At 41.9% G+C, this 18,806-nt stretch overlaps 1 protein-coding gene across 7 annotated transcripts in view; it reads right to left on the minus strand.

Annotated features, from left to right (window-relative positions):
* Positions 1–899: 899 nt before the first annotated feature.
* LOC309715648 (EH domain-binding protein 1-like protein 1) overlaps positions 900–18,806 on the minus strand; it is a 28,350-nt gene continuing 10,443 nt past the window's right edge. Inside the window, exons 7-26 of one of the 7 annotated variants that reach the window (XM_082548926.1) lie at positions 17,490–17,694; positions 16,078–16,419; positions 14,385–15,932; positions 12,321–12,839; positions 11,942–12,046; positions 9,798–10,648; positions 9,473–9,695; positions 7,503–8,357; positions 6,484–6,691; positions 6,226–6,374; positions 6,053–6,101; positions 5,369–5,693; positions 4,345–4,415; positions 4,131–4,179; positions 3,972–4,024; positions 3,494–3,614; positions 2,444–2,543; positions 2,280–2,353; positions 2,029–2,143; positions 900–1,861 (exon numbers count right to left, since the gene is read on the minus strand). In XM_082548926.1, coding sequence (XP_082405052.1) covers positions 1,774–1,861; positions 2,029–2,143; positions 2,280–2,353; positions 2,444–2,543; positions 3,494–3,614; positions 3,972–4,024; positions 4,131–4,179; positions 4,345–4,415; positions 5,369–5,693; positions 6,053–6,101; positions 6,226–6,374; positions 6,484–6,691; positions 7,503–8,357; positions 9,473–9,695; positions 9,798–10,648; positions 11,942–12,046; positions 12,321–12,839; positions 14,385–15,932; positions 16,078–16,419; positions 17,490–17,694 — 6,050 coding nt within the window. In that variant the 3' untranslated portion in view covers positions 900–1,773. Of the gene's footprint in view, positions 1,862–2,028; positions 2,144–2,279; positions 2,354–2,443; positions 2,544–3,493; positions 3,615–3,971; positions 4,025–4,130; positions 4,180–4,344; positions 4,416–5,368; positions 5,694–6,052; positions 6,102–6,225; positions 6,375–6,483; positions 6,692–7,502; positions 8,358–9,472; positions 10,649–11,941; positions 12,047–12,320; positions 12,840–14,384; positions 15,933–16,077; positions 16,420–17,489; positions 17,695–18,201; positions 18,393–18,806 lie in introns of those variants that run through there. The other 6 variants (XM_082548928.1, XM_082548925.1, XM_082548924.1 and 3 more) reach the window with 6 other exon arrangements.

Raw genomic sequence — 18,806 nt, forward strand, 5'->3', positions numbered from 1 at the left:
TGAGAAAGACATTTTTTTATGTTAATGAGAGTATCATATTCATAAATAAAGCATAAATAATTGCCAGAAACTGATTGCAGCTTCTACTCTGTGGCAGAAATGATCTTTCTGGCTTAAAGTGGCTCGATCCCATTCACAAGAGATATATTTGACATATGTTTTACATATTAAAGGCCAACAAGTCATTTACAACCGTTTAAATACCGCCAATCATAAATACTGGAAATCACTTATTGGCAGACGGTCAAAGCTGGCCCACTGGACAACTTTGGAAACTTTAAAGAAGAGCATACATTTTGGCCTTTTAACTAAAAGAAAAAGGTTGTTTTTTATGCATAAACAATAGCTTTCTGTTTTATAATTACAGGGCAGTCTGGGAAATAACTGTACACTGTTAAAACTGTTAAAATTACACTTTCCCCCCTTCTTATGTTAAGATATCTCAGAGATCACATGTGTAGTTAAGCTTCTCTACACTGGTCCAACCAACTTAACCCTAGTGGGCTGTATGTGGCCCATGATGTAAAATGAGTTTGACGTCTTTGGCTTAACAATTTAAGTAATTTCCTCACAGCTGGATTGCCAGTTGGAGATGCATTACCAAACCTCATTTGAGACACACCAAGCAAGGTAAAAACAGATATTTACCCTGAAGTGTTGTTAAATTTAGATTTCAGCTGTATTGATCACTATCCAGCAATGTCTGTTTTGTGATCACTGCAGCATCACATTAGGGGATATTTTTGTAGCGTCCAATGCCTTTATGCTATTATGTGCACAGGGTGATTTTAGCATGTTACGATTATACATTAGGATCATATTACAGTTACTGCCCTGGGTTACATAATCTATGAAGTGTGATGAAGACTAAGTGATGAAAACAGTCATGACAGATGAGCAACCAGCCGATATGTTTTTATTTTCATCATCACAAACATCCTCGATTCATTATACGCAGCTACAGTATGAATACATAGTGGTGCTGTGGAGCACAGTGCCACTTTATTAGCACACCTCCATAAGCATGCATGCAGTAGTCGACACAGAAATGGAAAGCACTTTGATTTCTGTGAATATTGCAGACGTGAGCAATCACATCCACAAAGACTGCAAGTTACCAAGGTGTAACTTTAGGCTGGAAACATCTTTGAGCTCCATGAGGCTGCAGGGGGTCATCCTGAATCTGAAAACACGTATCCTCCGCTAACAACATTGGGCATTCGAGTCCAGCTCATGACTTACCACATACTATTTTGATATCCAAAATGCTCGGGCGTGTTTATGGACTTTTTCCTCGGGGAAGTGACAAGTAGGGTGACATTACTAGAAACCTGCAGATTACAAACAACTGTAAACTAAACTTCCCCTCAAGGCTGCAAATATTTTGGCCTCGTTTTTCACAATGGAGGATAAGCCAGTGTTTGAATACTGAAAGTCACAGATTAGAAACAGAAACACACAAAAAGCAAATGTGCAATAGATGTAAAACAGTCAGATACATAATTTAAATAAATAAAAATAGGTGAAAAGAATCAATCAATACTTATATATTAAGACACACTTAAAATAATGAACACTTGAATTTCTTTTTTTTTTTTTATCAGAGAAGATGACATATGTTTTGCAGTGTCAAACTCAGAGCAGTCCTCAAGGCACTTTAAATACAAGAAAATACAGAGCCCCAGCATCCTTAAAAAACAGCTTTCTATTTTTAAAAAAAGTACTCTTTTGGGGCTTTGGAGTAAAAGCCGTTTGTGCTTGTCCTCACTCGTCTCACTGTAACACACATTTTTCTTTGTTGCTGTATTTTCTCCTCCTCATTTCGAGACCACGCTCCAGACGCTCATCCTCCTCCAAGGCCCTGCAAACACAAAAGCACGGTACGGTGCTGAGCTCATGGATATCTGCACCCCTCTATCATAGATAGGCATAAAGATCCAAATAACAAACTAATCTCTTTTGTTTTTTGGATGTATAATCTTCCTGTAACCCACTTTGTCTCTTTCACATAACCCTACATATACTGACCGTCTCTCCTTGGTGTCGATATCCCTGATGATCTCGTCCCTTTGGTTGACCAAAGACACCAGCTCCTGGAGGAGCAGCTGCTCCCTCTGCTGCTGAGCGGGTGACTTCTGCCAGTCTGCACAAAAAGCAGCACTCAAAAAGATCAAATTCATTGTGTTTTAATTTTTTTTTACCATTTAGATTTGTATTATTATCTGTAAATCATTTTGACTGATATTGTACAGATTACTTGTTTCCACTACTTTAATGACCTTCAATAGCCATGATTACGCGCAGTTCTCTGGTCAGAAGGTCAAATCTCCTCTCCAGATCCTGCTCCTCTTGTCTATAGATGCAGTTAAGAACAAGTCGGTTTAAAACAAATGTAAAATATACGTATATGAGTATGTGTATACTGATATGTGGGAGGTCTTACAGCAGTTCCAGGTTGTCTTGTCTGCGGATCAGAGCGTTCTTCTTGTTTACCAGAGTGAACCACTCCTGGATCAGTCTCTCCTCTTCATCACGGTCACTTCCTGCAACAGCAGAGAAAAGACATGAAAGCTTGTGAATATTTGAATACAGATAAAGATAAAGATCATTAAACATAAAGATCCACATGCAAGATACTATTTAACAACAAAAAAAAGTGTAAACTAGACAGAGCTGGATCTGGAATTTACTTCATTATAATCACAAGTAGAAGGCAGGTTAGCATCATGGCTGAGGAGGGTATTCATCTGCATGCAGGTCAGGAGATTTAAGGTTCGGTTCAATTTAGTTCATCTTTTTATGCATTTACATGTATATTTTTTGGCGTCTTATAGTGCCACCTTCCCCTCTTACAAGCACTCGGTGATGTTGGAGAGGAAGAACTCCCTTTTGACAAGAAGAGACCTCTAACACAGGCCTGCTCCTGAACTCCTTCAGTAAAATATATAAATCCTGTCCTTCTACTACTTCCTGCAAAATACTGCATTAATTCTAAGATTCATCTTCTTACTTTCAAGTCTCTCCATAACCCTGCACCTCTGTATCTCACCGATCTTCTGCACATTGTCACAGCTTGCTCTACTCCACTCTGGGATCCTCCACCTCCACCATCCTCTGTTAGACCCCAGTTAGAGCTTTCAGACGATTGTCAGCTCGTCTTTGAAACTTTTTCATTCTCTGATGTGTTTTTAATCGCCATATACTCGATTTTGTTATTTCATTGATTGTAAGATGTCCTTGAGTGCCCTGAAAGGTGCCTATTAATACAATATATTATTATTATTATTTTATTATTATTATTAACAGAACAATGTTCAGGGAGGGGCAGCCACCTGCTATGACCAGGGGATAGGGAAGAGAAAACAGGAGTAATCCAGTGATGACACATAACTGCAACCACTTAATCAATGCAAAAGTCCATTGGATTAAATCTGCTTAGTGAATTCTGCACCGTTCACTTCTTGCTTATCAGAGGTTTAATTAAGTGACTCACCTGTTTCCATGAGACTTCGCAGTCGTCTCTCCACCACTGCAGCTCTGCTGTCGATGTGCTTCTGTTCTGTCTCCAATGCTGCCAGCTCACTCAACACATACTGGCTGGTGTCCTGCAGAGACTGACCACAAGCCACCATCATACACGTACAAAGACACGCAGACGAATAGAGGCAAACACACACAACCACACACGAACATACAGAATGACGACAGAAAGCCACAAACAGAGGAAGAAAAGAGATCAACAGAAAGAGGGGGTCGGACAGCAGAAAGGGGAGGGGGACATACGAAGAGAAGCAGAAGAAGAGGGTCAAAAAGATTAGAGAGGTCAAAGGATGGAGAATATAAGATGTGAATGATGAACTGGACAGCTGTTATTCAGTACTTTTTGGAGCCATCAATTAATGATGATGTGAGAATCAAAATGATATAGAAATGAAATAAAGAACAGAAAAGGGGAAGAACACATGACTGACCATTGTTTCCTCGTCTTGTTTTGGAGGCTGGGGCTCATCTGCACGCTGAAACTCTGCAAGAATTGAAATACACAAATCAGAGTAGGGAAAAAAGTGAGGGAAAGAGTGCTAAAACAAATGCTTCAAATGTTAGAAAAGGCTTACTCTGCAGGCTCATACCTGTATTACTCGTGTTTTCTGTTGCAGAGTTAGACATTGTATTTTCATCCTGGAGAAGAAATATAAAACTTTCATATAGCTACAGTAAAGCAGATGTATAAAGTTAAACAGAGGTGAAAATGCAAAGTAAAAATTGAGAGTGTTTCACGTATTTTTTGGCCTGAAAAGTTTGTTTGCTGATGGAAATAATAAAGGAAGAAAGACAAAGTGTTACCTGAGCCGGCCCAGGCTTGACTACCTTTGTAAGAGACCGTGGGGGCGGGACTGGAGTTATGGACTCCTCCACTAAAAGCAGGACAGACAAATGATTACATGTTATATTTCTTTAATTGTTTTAAGGCCTCAGAAAACTTGGTACAGAGTATTTATCCATATGTACTTAATCCAGTAAAATGAAAAGCCAAAGAAAGAACTATCAAAGTGAAAGTAAAACATGTATCTGAATCTGCTCCATTGACACTTTGTGGATGTCTGTGATTACCAGGAGCCACAGCAGAAAATAATGCCCTAATGGTCATGACATATTAAATATTACTACATCGTGATTGAAGCACAGATGTACATGACATCACTTACTGGATGTCCTAACTGGATGCCGACCAGGCCAAACCATTGATAACAGCACAGGAAGGAAAAAGGCTGAGATGGTTTTCTCACATATGAACTCATCAGAACTTTTCCAACTTTGACAGAACACGCAGAGTTCATGCCAGACCTCATCGCTCATGAATCTATTTGAGATAACGTGTCTCCAGGGACATTCAGGAGTTTTAAATAAGAATAATAAATTTCACAGCTGTTCTACTGGGACTAATATTTATAGCCAAAATGAATATTAAACACATTTGCACTAAAAAGGCACATCTGGTATCTCTGGGAACCAACAAAAATCTTAAGTGAGGCATTGTGAACTTGATTTATTGATCTGTTTTCTGTGCCTCTTGTTGCCTTAGCTCTAACTTTGCTACTTCACATTCCTAAGTTACCCTGGGAAACACTAGTGTTTCCACCTTTGCTCCTTTCCTTTCTGCTCTCCTCGCTGTTTTTGCTCTTTTTTTTAACCCAGGTTTATGGTGTGAAAGGGCTTGCATAATAAAAAGTTTTTAACTATGCCTGCACAGTTTGTTATGGTAAGACAACAGAAACTGTAAAAGTTCCAAAAAGCCAAAGTGGGCAAAATTAACCTTATTTGGTGAATATATAATAAAATAATCATACAGAGGGAATAATACTAGTACCTTTAAGCTGTCGTTTAGCTCTTGGCGGCGGGACCACCAGCGTGCTGCTTCCTCCCTCTTCTAGACTCACTCCTTCATTTAGTCTGGCCATGCAGAAAGCAGCAGCGTCCACATTCGTGGGAGTCGGGCCGGTGAGAGCGACGCCGTAACTGGACTTACTGCTGTTGTGCTCTATCTGCAGCACGCTCAGCTCCTGGTTGGTGAAGTGTGAGCGGATCTGGCTGAGGTAGGTCATGACTATGAGCCTGTCAGGCACGGACAGAAGGACCATGTCTGACGGCTCCAGCAGGCGAGAGATTCCCAGCGCCTCGAAGCCATCAAACGCCTGATGTTGTTAGGAAACACAGGATTACAATGGGAGATGGCAACAATTGCCCTAGCAACACTCTTTTAATAGAACAGCAGAATATGTGCTCTGGAGCAAAGCCTGGAAAACTATCATTCAGGACCACTTTAAAAAATACAAGAACGTCTGGCTGCTTGTAAGCAAAATATAAAGAAATAAGGGGTGGGCTAAGAATTATACTTATTGCTCTGGGTGTTAATCGTCAAACATCTCTGACTATATTGCATGAAAAATATTGATCTAAAAGTTACCAGAACTATGTCATCATCCTTTCATGTGGCTGCAAAAACAAACTGATGGCACAGTGCACTAAACTAAAAACATTAAATCATGCTCACCTTTTTATTGTTGAGTTTGATATCATGAGGGTCCAACTGGTCAAAATCTCTAATGGCACAAAAGCAGGAACAGAAAAGTAGCTTACAACATTAAGATGAACAGTTTAGTTAATATTTATAATTTCTAAAGAGAATCTACTCAAAACTAGTAACTTTTGTGTAAAATGTCGTACATTTTGTCTGGATGGAAGTGGTGTAGGATGGCACAGAAGGCCAGCCCATTTCTCCAGGAAGTGCTGAAGTTTGTGACCTTTACCCCCTGGTACCCACTAGTGATGCTCTGACACCACTCGAGCAGCGATTGGCTGGAGTTCACCAGATCCTGGAGAAAGAGGGAAAGAAATGTTGTTTCTGTGCATCTACGCAAATGAAAAGCCAAATACGTATGATGAGTAAAGAAAAGTATAAAGATGAGTATTCATTAAATTTACCTCAGCTGTGTCGTCCTTCCCATCAGCCTCCTCCCGGACCACTGTAACAGGATCCAGGGTCCTGGGGTCAGAGGTCTCTTCTTCTGGTAAAGTAGGAAGACGAGATGATGTGATCTCACAGTGATGGACTGTGCTGGGCGAGTCGTCTAGTTGGAATGGTGGTTTCTTAACTACGTCATCAGGGAGGTCAGCCAGCTGGTGTTTTGGCCTAGGAAAAAAAAGATATATGATGTGAAAAAAGCTTAACTTAGAAGAAATGAAGGAGGTTATCGATGCCGTTTCATCATTGCCATGTGCAATTTTTCAGATTTGACATGCAAGCTTGCCATGATGATGATGATGAACTGAACAAACTCACGATGTTAAAAGAGCGTGATGGAAAACATACAGCAGTCGTGTGATTTGCATCAGGATTTGCAGCATGGTTGCCTCAATGCAGGCCTACGCTTTTGGCATTTTATGGGCATACACTCATTTTTAAGCATCTCAGTTTGCCTTTTTGGGTCACATCACCCATGTGTGACCTAAGCAAAAGCCTTAAGCCAGCTGGTTGTCATCAGAGCCTGATTTTGACAGATCTTGCAAGCCTCTTTCCTCACTGTCACTCAGCCAAGCATACATCAAACACCTGACACATTTTTTTAGTTTAAATAATCTTGCTGATTATGATGGCCTTGAACACACTCCCTTCTTTTTGTTGCAAGTTTTAGCGATTTGTAACAAAATGGGGTCTCATCCGGGATCTGCACCTAGGGCCTCTTTTCAGCGTTTCGGTGTAAAATACTCTTTGAACATAAAGTTGAAAAAAGTGACCTCTAGAACAGCCACATGCACTCATGTGTACAGATACACAGACTACACCAGAGCTTGTTTTTTGGGGTTCAGCCAAGTTCAGCCAAGAAAAGACAACATTAGATCTCAGCACACAAAGCTGTACTAAAACATTGTGCTTTATAAGCCAAGTCTCAAACGAGTTGGTCTAATAAAACAGGACAAGATAACAGCCTATCCTGACTTACGCATTTTCCTCTGCCTGTGGCTCTTCTGTTTCAGTTAGTGATATTTCCTGCAGGGCATCAAAGCTGGGAAAAACTAAGTGTTGATTGACAACAGTGAGATCTGTGGCGATGTCCAGTTGTTTTTTTGGCTGCTCAGTGTCACAGTCAATATCCCCCGGGGCCGGGATGAGTCGTTTCATATTGTGAATGCTGGACACCGGGGATGAGTCACCTGACATCAGGCGAATTTTAGCCAATAGGAACCTTTCCTCTTCTTGGAGTTGTTGGTCTTTGGAGTGACTCGTGCAAAGGTTGTTCATTTGTGCACTGTCACTCTTTTGGCTGTCACTGTCACTCTTGTTTAAACTGAAAGTCTTGGAGTTGTTCACATCTTCCTTAACCTTCATTTCAAGACTTGTGTGTGATTGTGTGACTGTATTTATTTCACTATCTACTTTAGTGACGCTCATGTCTGTGTATGTCTTAGTATGTTTTGTATCAGACTGTATGTTGGAAGTGCTTGGAGGGAGAGGCCAAGGAACCACTGACGACTGAACAAGTTCTCCCTCCTCATCAGCTGCTACCTCAAGGCTATGGCTAGTATTTGTAGCAACAGCTTTTCTCTGTCCTTTTAGCAGCTGTTTCTGTGATTCATTAAGTTGGGGAACGGGTTTATTCCTCACTGTCTGATTGACTGATATCCCCTGCTGAGACACAGACAGAGGGTTAGGATGTGGACTGTCTGTTAGACTGGTTAATGACTCAAGAACTTCTGGTTTATTTGGCTGACTGGGAGCAGGGCTCTGGTAAAGTGTTTGTTGGCTGAAAACAATTGAAGAGGACTTCTGGTTTACAGCTGGGGAAGGGTGGCCTGGTCTGAAGACAGAAAATCAAATTTCAGATCTCGTGTGTTTTTCACAAAACTCAAGAACCACAAACCTAGCCAGCATCCTTTTCATGCCCCATTCCCTTTCTTTGCAAACACACCTTCATTCATCTCAAGCAACCACATATTTACCCTTTCAAGATCACAAACGTCTAAAGATTCAAGGACAAACATTTTGATGAACTAAGGGTAGTGCATGGTGGATGTTAAAGCTCACTGTGCTTTTCCCACACTCAGCTATTTTTATGTCATTCCTTGGACATCTTGTTAGGAAAAGATTTTCACAGAGAGTCCCGGAGCATTAGTAGAACCAAGGCCTAGCAATGAGATTATACTAGTTTTGACTTTCTCTAGCCTCGAATGCATCACAGCATCTGAACATCAAAACAATCAATGCATCCACGCCACTTGACATTCTGTGAAGCTGCACTGATTACAGAACTATGTAAGTAGACGTGTCATATTCATGTAGACAGCAAAAATAACTCATGCAGTAGATGCACATACATCCATTGCATGCTTTTTTATTTTCATGCTTGCAAGATTTACTGCTACACATTTGTCTAAACAACAACTGAAAGCCTATGGTTAACTACTAAAAGTTCATATTTGCAATTTTTCCATAGATTTACAGGAGACTATCAATGGGCTACACTGACACTGAAACACTGAAAGATAACATAATCTTAACTTTGATTATTACCCTCCTCAGTTTACAGTAAATGGAAATAAAGAACTGTTCAACTGAGTAGAAGCGTGCTATGTAAGTACCAGTCGACTCCAATAAGCATGGAGTTTAGGTCACAGCGAATTAGGAAGCTGAGGAGAAGATGGGACATATAATAATAATTAATCCAGAACAACAATAATGGTCTAATGATGTTCTTTGGAAGGTTGCATGTATGATTCATAAGCAAATACATGACTCTTTCATAAGAAGGACATGCACGGCCAGGCCAAACGCTCAGTGGGGTTTAACTAACGTGATTTCCCCCGGAGTTAAAGAAAACACAGTCCAGAGATCCATTAGAAGCAACGAGCACAACTCTCTCTTTACTCACCTCTCTCCCTGTGGCTATTTATCTCTCCCATACCCCTTACTCACCCTGCTTCCCCTTCCATGTACAGCTCAGCCAGCCAGATGGATCCAAGATCTTCCTGTCCCCTCTCATATGATATTTCCTCAACATCATCCTCTCTCAGCCACTCTGGGATGGCTCCATGTTTAAGATAGGATTTGCCTTTTTTAAGTGATTTGAAGCCAGGATCATCCATGGTTTTCTTAACAATACAAACATAGTCCTCAGCTTTGCTGGTTTTAGTTTTGGCTGCAGGGGCAGAATCAGCCGGGCTGGTCAATACTTCAGCATTAGATATTACAGTGTTTGCTAGTTTAGGATCAGAACTGAATCCTGATTCCTCATTATTACCTTGTGACCTCTCATCATATGCAATATCCTCTAATTCTACCTCCCTCAGTGGCGGACAGTTGTTTTGTTGGCTGCTATCCACTTTCTGGTTGACTTTTTCTAAAGCAAGAACAGGAAGGGCCTCTGTCCTCCACTGTGGGGTTTCTCCATGGTTGTCCTCCTTTCCTTTTCCTTTCTTCTCTTTTTTCTTTACTTCCTCATTGACATCCTTTCTCTGTTGCTTTGTTTCGGGCTCTGTTTCCCTTTTCTCCTTATGCTCATTCCCTTGCCTTGTTTCGTCCACTCCATTCCTTTCTTCCTTTCCCTCTTTTATCCCTTCTCTCTCACTCATCCTCATCTCCTTTCTCCCTTTTTCCAACCTTTTTCTTGCCTCTTCTTTTTCCCTCTCCAACCTGTGTTTCTCTTTCTTTGCTTCCTCTTCCCTCTCCTTCCTGTCTCTCACTTGCTTCTCTGCCCTCTTGATGTTTTCCACCTTTTCTCTCTCCTCTCTCTCCCTGTTCCCTTCTCTTTCTTTCTCCTGTTGACTAGCAGCTCTTCTCAGAATTGCCACCAGATTGTGTGCCTCGTTTAAAGATGAGCACTCTTTTTTCTGAGTCTCAGAAACTTTTTCTTCTGCAGTCGCCTGACTCTCTGCTGTGTCAGAGAAGTCTGTGGGTGGCAAAATGTCCACATCAATGGGAATCGGTGGATCATTATCCGCCTCAGAGGAACACAAGATCTCCGGATCTACTTCATGTAAACATGGCTGGAGTTCATTATTTATAAGGTGGCATGGCTGTTTGATAGAGGGTTGCGGTTGACCTGCAAGAGTCGATCCTGATGTGTTCAGGATGGAGGCCACTGTCTCGTAGCTAAAGGGCAGATACGAACAACAGGAAAACTGTGAGACAGAGCTCACCCGAAAACGACCTGCTTCATGAGCTCTGAACACTGTGACAGAGGGTGAGACAACATGTTGATTAAAAATAGTTCCTTCCCAGACTTTGTTTTGGTGCTTTTCCAAAATGCCGTGCAAAAGCACCCAAAAGAAACACTGTTTGCTACAGCGAGAGCAACTCTGCACAGCATACCGATTTTTCTCTTTGACGGGATTAGGAACAAGTGAAATACTTTCTGGTGGCACAGAGCTGAGAGCTCAGATCGGCCCACAGACAAGCCAGCAGCTACATATGCAAGATGAATCCTCAAAGAGCCACTCAATACTTAAAAACCACATTGGCAAAGCCAGCCCACCACATAATCAAAACAATCACAAAGATCCACTGGATGGTGCATTCTCCAGCGATGGATGCTTTTATATGCAGCCAGTTTAAATGCCACGAAAGCAGTTAATAAACATCAAAATGTTTCAGTACTTCACTGAAAGTTGCCACGCAGCAACTTTTTTAGAGATGAGGCAATAATGCATTAACGTGTAGGCTCTTACATAATGAGGTTAATGTATTAAATGTTTTACCTCGTCTAATATTTCTTCGGTCTGTTACACTACCACCCTTCATTTCTTTACATTTTGCTTCCAAGGAGCTAGAATTTTATTTTTTTTTGTGTGTGTAATTTTTAAAATCATGATGAGCAATAGTTAATAGTTCGTTTTTTAACATATCACAACACTGACCAATGAATCACTGCAGCATAAATAAGGATCCTAACTCGAGGGATGAACCAGTGTTAGTGTCTACCTCTCTGCACTGAATTATACTTGTTATTAATCTCTGGCTGTCTTCCACAGCATGTCTTTTGTCCTGTCTTCCCTCACTCATCCCAGCCAGTCATGGCAGATGGTCGTCCCTCCCTGAGCCTGGTACTGCCAGAGGTTTCTTTCTGTTAAAAGGGAGTTTTTCCTTTCCTCTGTTGCCAAAGTGCTTGCTCATATAGGGGGTCATATGATTGTTGGGTTTTTCTCTGTATGTATTATTGTAGAGTCTACCTTACAATATAAAGCGCCTTGAGGGAACAGTTGTTGTGATTTGGCGCTGTATAAATAAAATTGAATTGAATTAGACAACAAGAACCAATTTTAAATGGTATCTTTAGGGGCTTTGTTAATAGCAACCCGTTGCAATAAAAGCATATCTGGATAGAAAAACACACAGTAGAAGTCCACACAGTAGCACACACACACGGACACACACAGAGAGACTCACCCTCTGTATAACACCCCAACTACTGCTGACATGAAACCAGCAGGCGCCTCCCTCTGCTGCTCTGCAACACACACATCTGCCTCTGTGTGCGCACATTTCTCAGCACTACCACACACACACACACACACACACACACACACACACACACACACAGGTCCATTATATACTTGTGTAAAGCTCTCATCAAACCGCTCCATTTGAAATACCACTGCAGCACTGACAGAGGTCAATATAAAGAAAACAGCTTCAGGTGAGGTTAGTTGCAGTTGCTGAGTAAGCACTTGATAGGCTGCAGCACCCAGAGGAACGTTAGCCATTAAAATGCGCATGTGGTGTCACGCCATGCAGCAAACACTGCAAGCAACCATCGCTGACTCACCCCCCTATTACACCTTCCTCCTCTTTCAGCTTCTCCTCCTTTGCTTCCTTGCTTTCACTACTTTCCATCCCTTTTTCCACTCCTATCTCGGTGGTGGTCTCCTCCACAGCTGCCCACAGCTGTTTTTCTGCCTCGCACACTGGGTCCTTATTGTTGATGAAATGCTCGTGACCACCAGGCACGGCATCGGCTGGTTTCTCCTCATCTGCTCCCTCCTGTTGTGGTTTTCCTGATGGATGAAGAACTTGTTCCGGCCGCAGTTCTGGTTTTGGTTTCGAGGGCTGAAGTGGCTCCAGCGCCAGAGTCACATGCTCTCCAGCTTCTTGGGGGGGAACCTCGACTGAGGGTGCTGATTCCACGCTGGGTCCCTCTGGCTCTTTAGGCTCCTTTTTAACTGCCGGTGCGCTGGGCTGAGAAGAGGGTGCGGCAATATGATGTTCATCTCCATCTTTTGCTTTAACTGGTTGGCTCTCTTGCCTAACAGGCGTGTGCACCTCAGCAGCATCCTCTCCGTGTGAGCTAGAAGAGAGGGAAAACCACATGAAGGATATATCCACTAATTGGCATTTCGTACAAACATGGTTAGGAAACCAAACAATTAGCGAGGCATGCGAAGCACAAACAAGAGGATTAAGCAGAGAAGCAGACAAAGATGTGCCCCCTAGTCTGTTCTTACCCTCTGCACAAAGGTTTTGTACCCTCCTCGGCAGAGATTTTTTCAGGTGTAACTTTCCCACTTCTCCCTTCTAGCACTTTCCATAGAGGAATCTCTGCATCAGACAGCCTCTGTTGAGGTGGCACCACCATCGAGACCTCTAATATAACTGCTTTATTCTGGGCTGTTGGCTGAACAGCAGGGCCAGGCAGAGTACATGTGGCAGAGACTTTCTTTTCTGGCACAACAATGTTTGACAGTGAACCCTCGCTTATGAGAGACAGTTGCCCAAGACTGGAGAGAAAGAGGAAAAGTGAATAATAGAAAGGAAAAACAGGAAGAAAAGGAGCAGAGGACAGTCATTATTAATTATAAAAAACAAACAGAAGTAGGGGTGAGCGATGACGGACAGCTGAGATATACCAGGGGCAAGACCACCGATATCAGTACCAGTTATTACAGCAGGATGCAAACCTCCACCAAAGCTGCTCACTCTCTGGGCAGTATGTACTTCTAAGGGAACAGTACTGTGTTTTGTATATATTCACTTTATTAAGCTGAATACCTTCAGCTTATTATAAAGCATTATACTATATATATTATATATATATTACATAAATTATATTTGTCTTCAAAGATGTAACACATTTTGGGATTAACTTAAATAAAAAGCAGATGTGAAATGTAAAAGTGAGGTCAGACGTCAAATGTGACCTGATATTTGGATGCAAACTATAATTTAAGTGTTATTTATAATCCCCAGTATCATTTCCTGAACGTTGCCAATACAAACAAAGGCAGCTTATTTGACCTTTCACAAGAGGTCAGAGGTCTAAAGTAACCTTATACTTAGAATCGCCATTGATCATTCCATATATGGATATATGTTGTCAGTACAAGCAGTGGCAGTAAGAAACATAGTTTTAAATAGATCTATATAGCATTATTATAAATTTGGCCATCAGATCAATATTTTGAACTTGAAAGTGAGATGATATTTTAAATGTTTATACAGTACTATGTTGACAACACATAGTACACTTGTAAGAATCATACATTATAAATTTTAAGCCTTTTGTTGACTTTCAACCAATAATTCATCTTTGTGTTTAAGTACAGAATAACACACATGGGAAAGCTACAAAAACATGACCTCCTTGGCAGAAGTATTAGGCGAGAGAGCAGAGAATCCTGAAAAAATCACCACAAAGTAATCAGACGGATTCAGCTTCACGCAGCTTTAAGTCGGAAATAAGTGATTTTTAAGATCATGAACTCAGTTTCAAGTTTTGAGTCTCTCTGATTTCATTTGCTGATTAAAGAAGAAGCCATCTGTGTTTACAGACCACACAAAGCGCAATCAGCACGCACAGAGTGAAATCACCACTTATTTCAGAACTATAACTCACCGCTCGCTGGAGTTTGGTTTCCGAACTGATGGAGGGGCATACTCTCTGTCTTGTGATTGGTTGGGAATTTGTGAGGGAAGCCGCTTGGATGCAGTGCTGCTTTTGACCAGCGGAGGGAAGTGAGGAGCAGGAAGTTTTGTTTGTGTCACATTTTTAAGAGCCGCGTTGGCGTGTTTGGTACCAGCAGGGGTCATGTGTGTGTTTAACTCAGAAATGGACAAGGAGGGAACTGTTTTCATCTTTTCTTTGTCTTCATCTGACTTGTTGGCCTCCAGACTGCAGACCGATGCTGCTCGAGCCTCCTTCTTCTTCCTTCTCTCCATCTCCTCCTCCTGCAGCTTCTGCTTTTGTTTTTCTTCATTCTTTTTCCTGTCTTCTTCCTCTTTCACTTTCATTTCAGCTTTCTCTTTCTCCTCTCTCTGCCTCTTCACCTCATCTTCCTTCTTTTTTCTCTCCTCCCCCTCCTTTTTCTTCTTCTCTGCCTCCTGTATTCTCAGCTCCTCTTGAAGTCGCCTTTTCTTTTCTTCTTTTTCCCTTTTGATTCTCTCCATTTCCTCCCTTTGTATCCTCTCCTTTTCTTTCTGCTCCTTTACGAGCCTCTCTCTCCTCTCCTCCTGCCTTCTCATCTCCTCTTGTAGTTGCCTCTTCTTTTCTTCTTCTTCCCTATTAATTCTATCCATTTCCTCCCTTTGTATCCTCTCCTTCTCTTTCTGCTCCTTTAAGAGCCTTTCTCTCCTCGCCTCCTCTTCACATCTTTTCTCTTCCTCTTCCTTTTTCTTCCTCTCCATCCTTTCTATCTCCTTCTCTCTCTCCTCTTTGAGTCGTCTCTCCTTTTCTTCCGCTTCTCTCTTCTTTCTCTCCTCTGACTCTTTGAGTTTTTTCTCCTCCTCCTCCCTTTTTCTTCTCTCTTCCTCTATTATTTTCTGCTGCTCCTTCTCTTTGGCCTCTTTCAAGCGTTTCTCCTCCACCTTTCTTTTTTCCTCTTCCTCTGCGAGCCTCTTTTTCTCTTCCTCCCTTCTTTTTCTTTGCTCCTCAACTGCTCTCCGCTCCTCTATCTTTTTCTCCTCCTCTTCCTTCATCTTTTTGATGAATCTTTCTCTTTCAAGTCTTCGCTCCTCCTCCCTCTGGAGTTTTTCCTTTTCCTCCTCCAGCTCCAGGAGTCTCATCTCTTCCTCTCTTTTTCTCCTCTCCTCCTCATCTCGCTTCCTCATCTCCTCTTCTACCCTCAATTTCTCCTGTTTCTCTTTCTTCTCCTTCAGGAGTCTCTCCTCCTCACGTTTCATCCTTTCTTTCTCCTTCTTGATCTCTTCCTCCTCCTGTAAGAGTCTCTTCTTCTCCTCTTCCAACAGTCTCTTCTTCTCTTCCTCATGTTTTCTCCTCTCTTCTTGCTTTAAGAACATGGCCTTTTGCTCTTCCTCTTTTCGCCTCCTTTCCTCCTCTTGTTTCTTTTGAATTTCTGCCTCCCTCTGCTTCTCCTGCTCCTTTGCGATTGCTGCTCCCTCTAATTGCTTTTCTCCGTACTTCTTTTCATTGGTTTTTTGTTCAAGACTGCAGAACAGATACACAATATACCTTAAGGCTTTATTTCTCTGTCTGCGTGTATCACCTTCATCATCACTTCACATTCTGCAACCTTAGCATTTGTTTTCGAAAATAATTATTCCTGATTGCATCCTTGAATATAAATACTCACCCTGGGGGACACCTTTTGATAGTATCGTGCTTAGAGTCATCCTCTTTCAGAAACAAACCCCTTGATTCTTGTCTCTGGTTAGGCGACTCAAAGATGACATCATCAAAGTCAGGCTCTGGCTCTGGCTTTGCCAAGGGCGGCTTTTCTGTGTTAATGGAGCTACTAATACTCTCACTGGAAGGCTTTTTAACATCAATTTGCTCTGGAACATTGGGCTGTTTAGGAGTTATAAATGCTGCCACGACAGTGGTGGAGGGCTGCTGGGGAGTGGCGCGCTCGCAGGAAGCAAAGGGCCAAGGAGGGGGTGGCGCTATGATCAGCTCTGAGCGGGTCTGGGGAGGACTAGGGACAGAAATATTGGAGGTCAGGCTCAACAGATAAGCAGTTGAGATTACAGAAAGCTGAGAGTGCAGACCAGACCAGGATATCAAGGCAACAGGAGGCAGAAATCAAAGCGCTTTGCAACTGTTGGCATATGTTAGCATCATGGAAGCACAATCACAAACAAGAAGCAACTGTGATGCGCTGGGGAAGTGCACACTGACAATTATTGTAGTCCTTCATCTAGTAACATGAACAGCAGACTGAAGCACTAATTTGGGGATAATTTGGATGATCGTTAGAGCTGATAAGCCAATGATCAATGCTCCTTATTAGGTTTTTATAGTTTGTTCCATTTTTGTTTGAAAATAGGACCAAACAATTGTAGGAGCATTGCTGTCCAGCAGCTATGTTATCAGTGGTATTGAATAGTTAAATCTGGGTGTCTTAGATGGCTGTTTAGGGAAATATGCTTATTTGTTGTCTTGCAGCGTTCACAGATTTCCACTAAACATGAAGCCTCCACCAGCAGACGGTTACCTTTGTACAGCATCAAAGTCCAGACTGACACATCAGACTGAGTCGATGAGCTCTTCTAAAACTCGCTTATTAGGAGCTCATATCTTGTTTTTGTTGCCAATCCAGGTAAACTGTTTCCCCTGCTTCCAGTTTTTATGTGAGCATAACAGCTTGAGGTCATTTGATTAATACTTGAGGTCATCAATTGAATTTTTATGTTTAAATCTGCCAAAAAAAGATTTCCTTATTCCTTAAAACAGTATCGCAAATTCAAACATACAGCACATCTAAGACTGCCTTTAAAAACAAATCAAAAAGATTACAGGAAGACGAAAAAAAGGAAGTGAGCCTTCTAACTTTTTGTCTTTGTTTCAATATGAACAAGTGTTATCATCTTTGCTGTTTCTCCTGCACTCAGTTAGATCTGCTCCCAGTCCACAAGACACAGCGTAACCTTTGCGGTCTGACAGAATTTCCACTCACACAGCAGTTTCAGGCCAAACATATCTTCAGGGCACCAAACCTTGCAATCTAAATTTATCCCTTCATGTGATATCGTCCCATGACCTCACCTGATCTGCACTGGTCCGACTTTGTTTTCTGCGATGGTCACCTTTGAATCCTGGGCTGCTCTGACTGGCTGATTGGACATCTTGCTGTGTAAAGCTGTCCCTTTGTTTTTGGGGGAATCCTTGGATTGGTGCAGAGGGCTTGCGGATGCTTCTTTCACTGCTGAGGTCGTTTCCTCATCCACCTGAGCGAGGGGGAATGTTAAGCCTATACAGAATGAGAAGGAAAGATCAGAACATACTTTGCACAAAAGGAGGAAAGACTGTTTTTGCTTTAAACTGGATATTTTCAGATAGAAGAATGAGGAAAATGTCTTTGAAATGAGGATGATTTGCAGGCCAGTGTACCTGACCGACTGGAGCTGGTATGTGCTGGAGGAGCAGAAGGACGAGATACAGTGAGAGGTGAGGAGAAAAAGGCAGGCTTTGGTAGAGAAGAGGATTGAGTGGGTGAAGTGCAGAGGATAGAAGCAGGACAGACTGGAGCCACTGGGTCACAGAGGGCATCAAGATCAGGACTAGTTAACAGAGGAACAGGGGCGATGTCCCCATCAGCTCTAACAGAGTCAGATTTCAACTTTGCTCCGTGAGCACCTGGAAAATGAGAAGGAATGACAGGAAGGATGATTTCCAGGATGAAGACAGAGGAGAAACACTGAGAAATAACTACAGAACCTATGAAAGATCAGAAATAGGAAAAGCTGCCTTCAATTACCTGACTCTGAGCTAGAGGTGGGAGATTTTGGAAGAGGGGGTACGGATGAAAGAAGAGGGGCATCAGAAGAAAAAGGAGAGGGAGAAGTTGGGCGGGCGACTGACTTGACAATTTGAGGTCTGAAAATGTGAGAATGTCCTGCCAGAGGATAACACAAAATGTTTAAGTTATTAAACAGAGAACAGAGAGGATAAGCATTGCTTTTGTTAAGACTGTAAACACAGAGACAGACCAGAGGCTGAAGCAGAATCATCTGCAGTTTGAACCTCTGGGGGGCGCCACTGGTATGAAACAGGAGCTGAGGAGAAGAGAAGTGTGAACATAAGAGGAAGAAAGAAAGACTAAAGTTGGTATAAGGAAAGAGTGAGCTAACAACATTATTCCAGTTTAAAGACATATAGAAAAGAGTTATGTACAATATTTTATTTTATTCACTTTATAACTATGAAATCCTTAAAAATGCCTTCTCAGGTCTGTATCTGTATGTGTTTTTGCATGTAGTTTTACAGGGCCAAAAGCTTTTTTAATTCTTTTAATTTATTAAGCCACTTAAAAATGACCTATGAATCACTGAAGGATAAAAAGGGCACCTAACTCAAGGGATG

The sequence above is a fragment of the Aulonocara stuartgranti genome (assembly GCF_965226115.1).
Source record: "Aulonocara stuartgranti genome assembly, chromosome: 10".
NCBI classification, from domain to species: Eukaryota; Metazoa; Chordata; class Actinopteri; order Cichliformes; family Cichlidae; genus Aulonocara; species Aulonocara stuartgranti.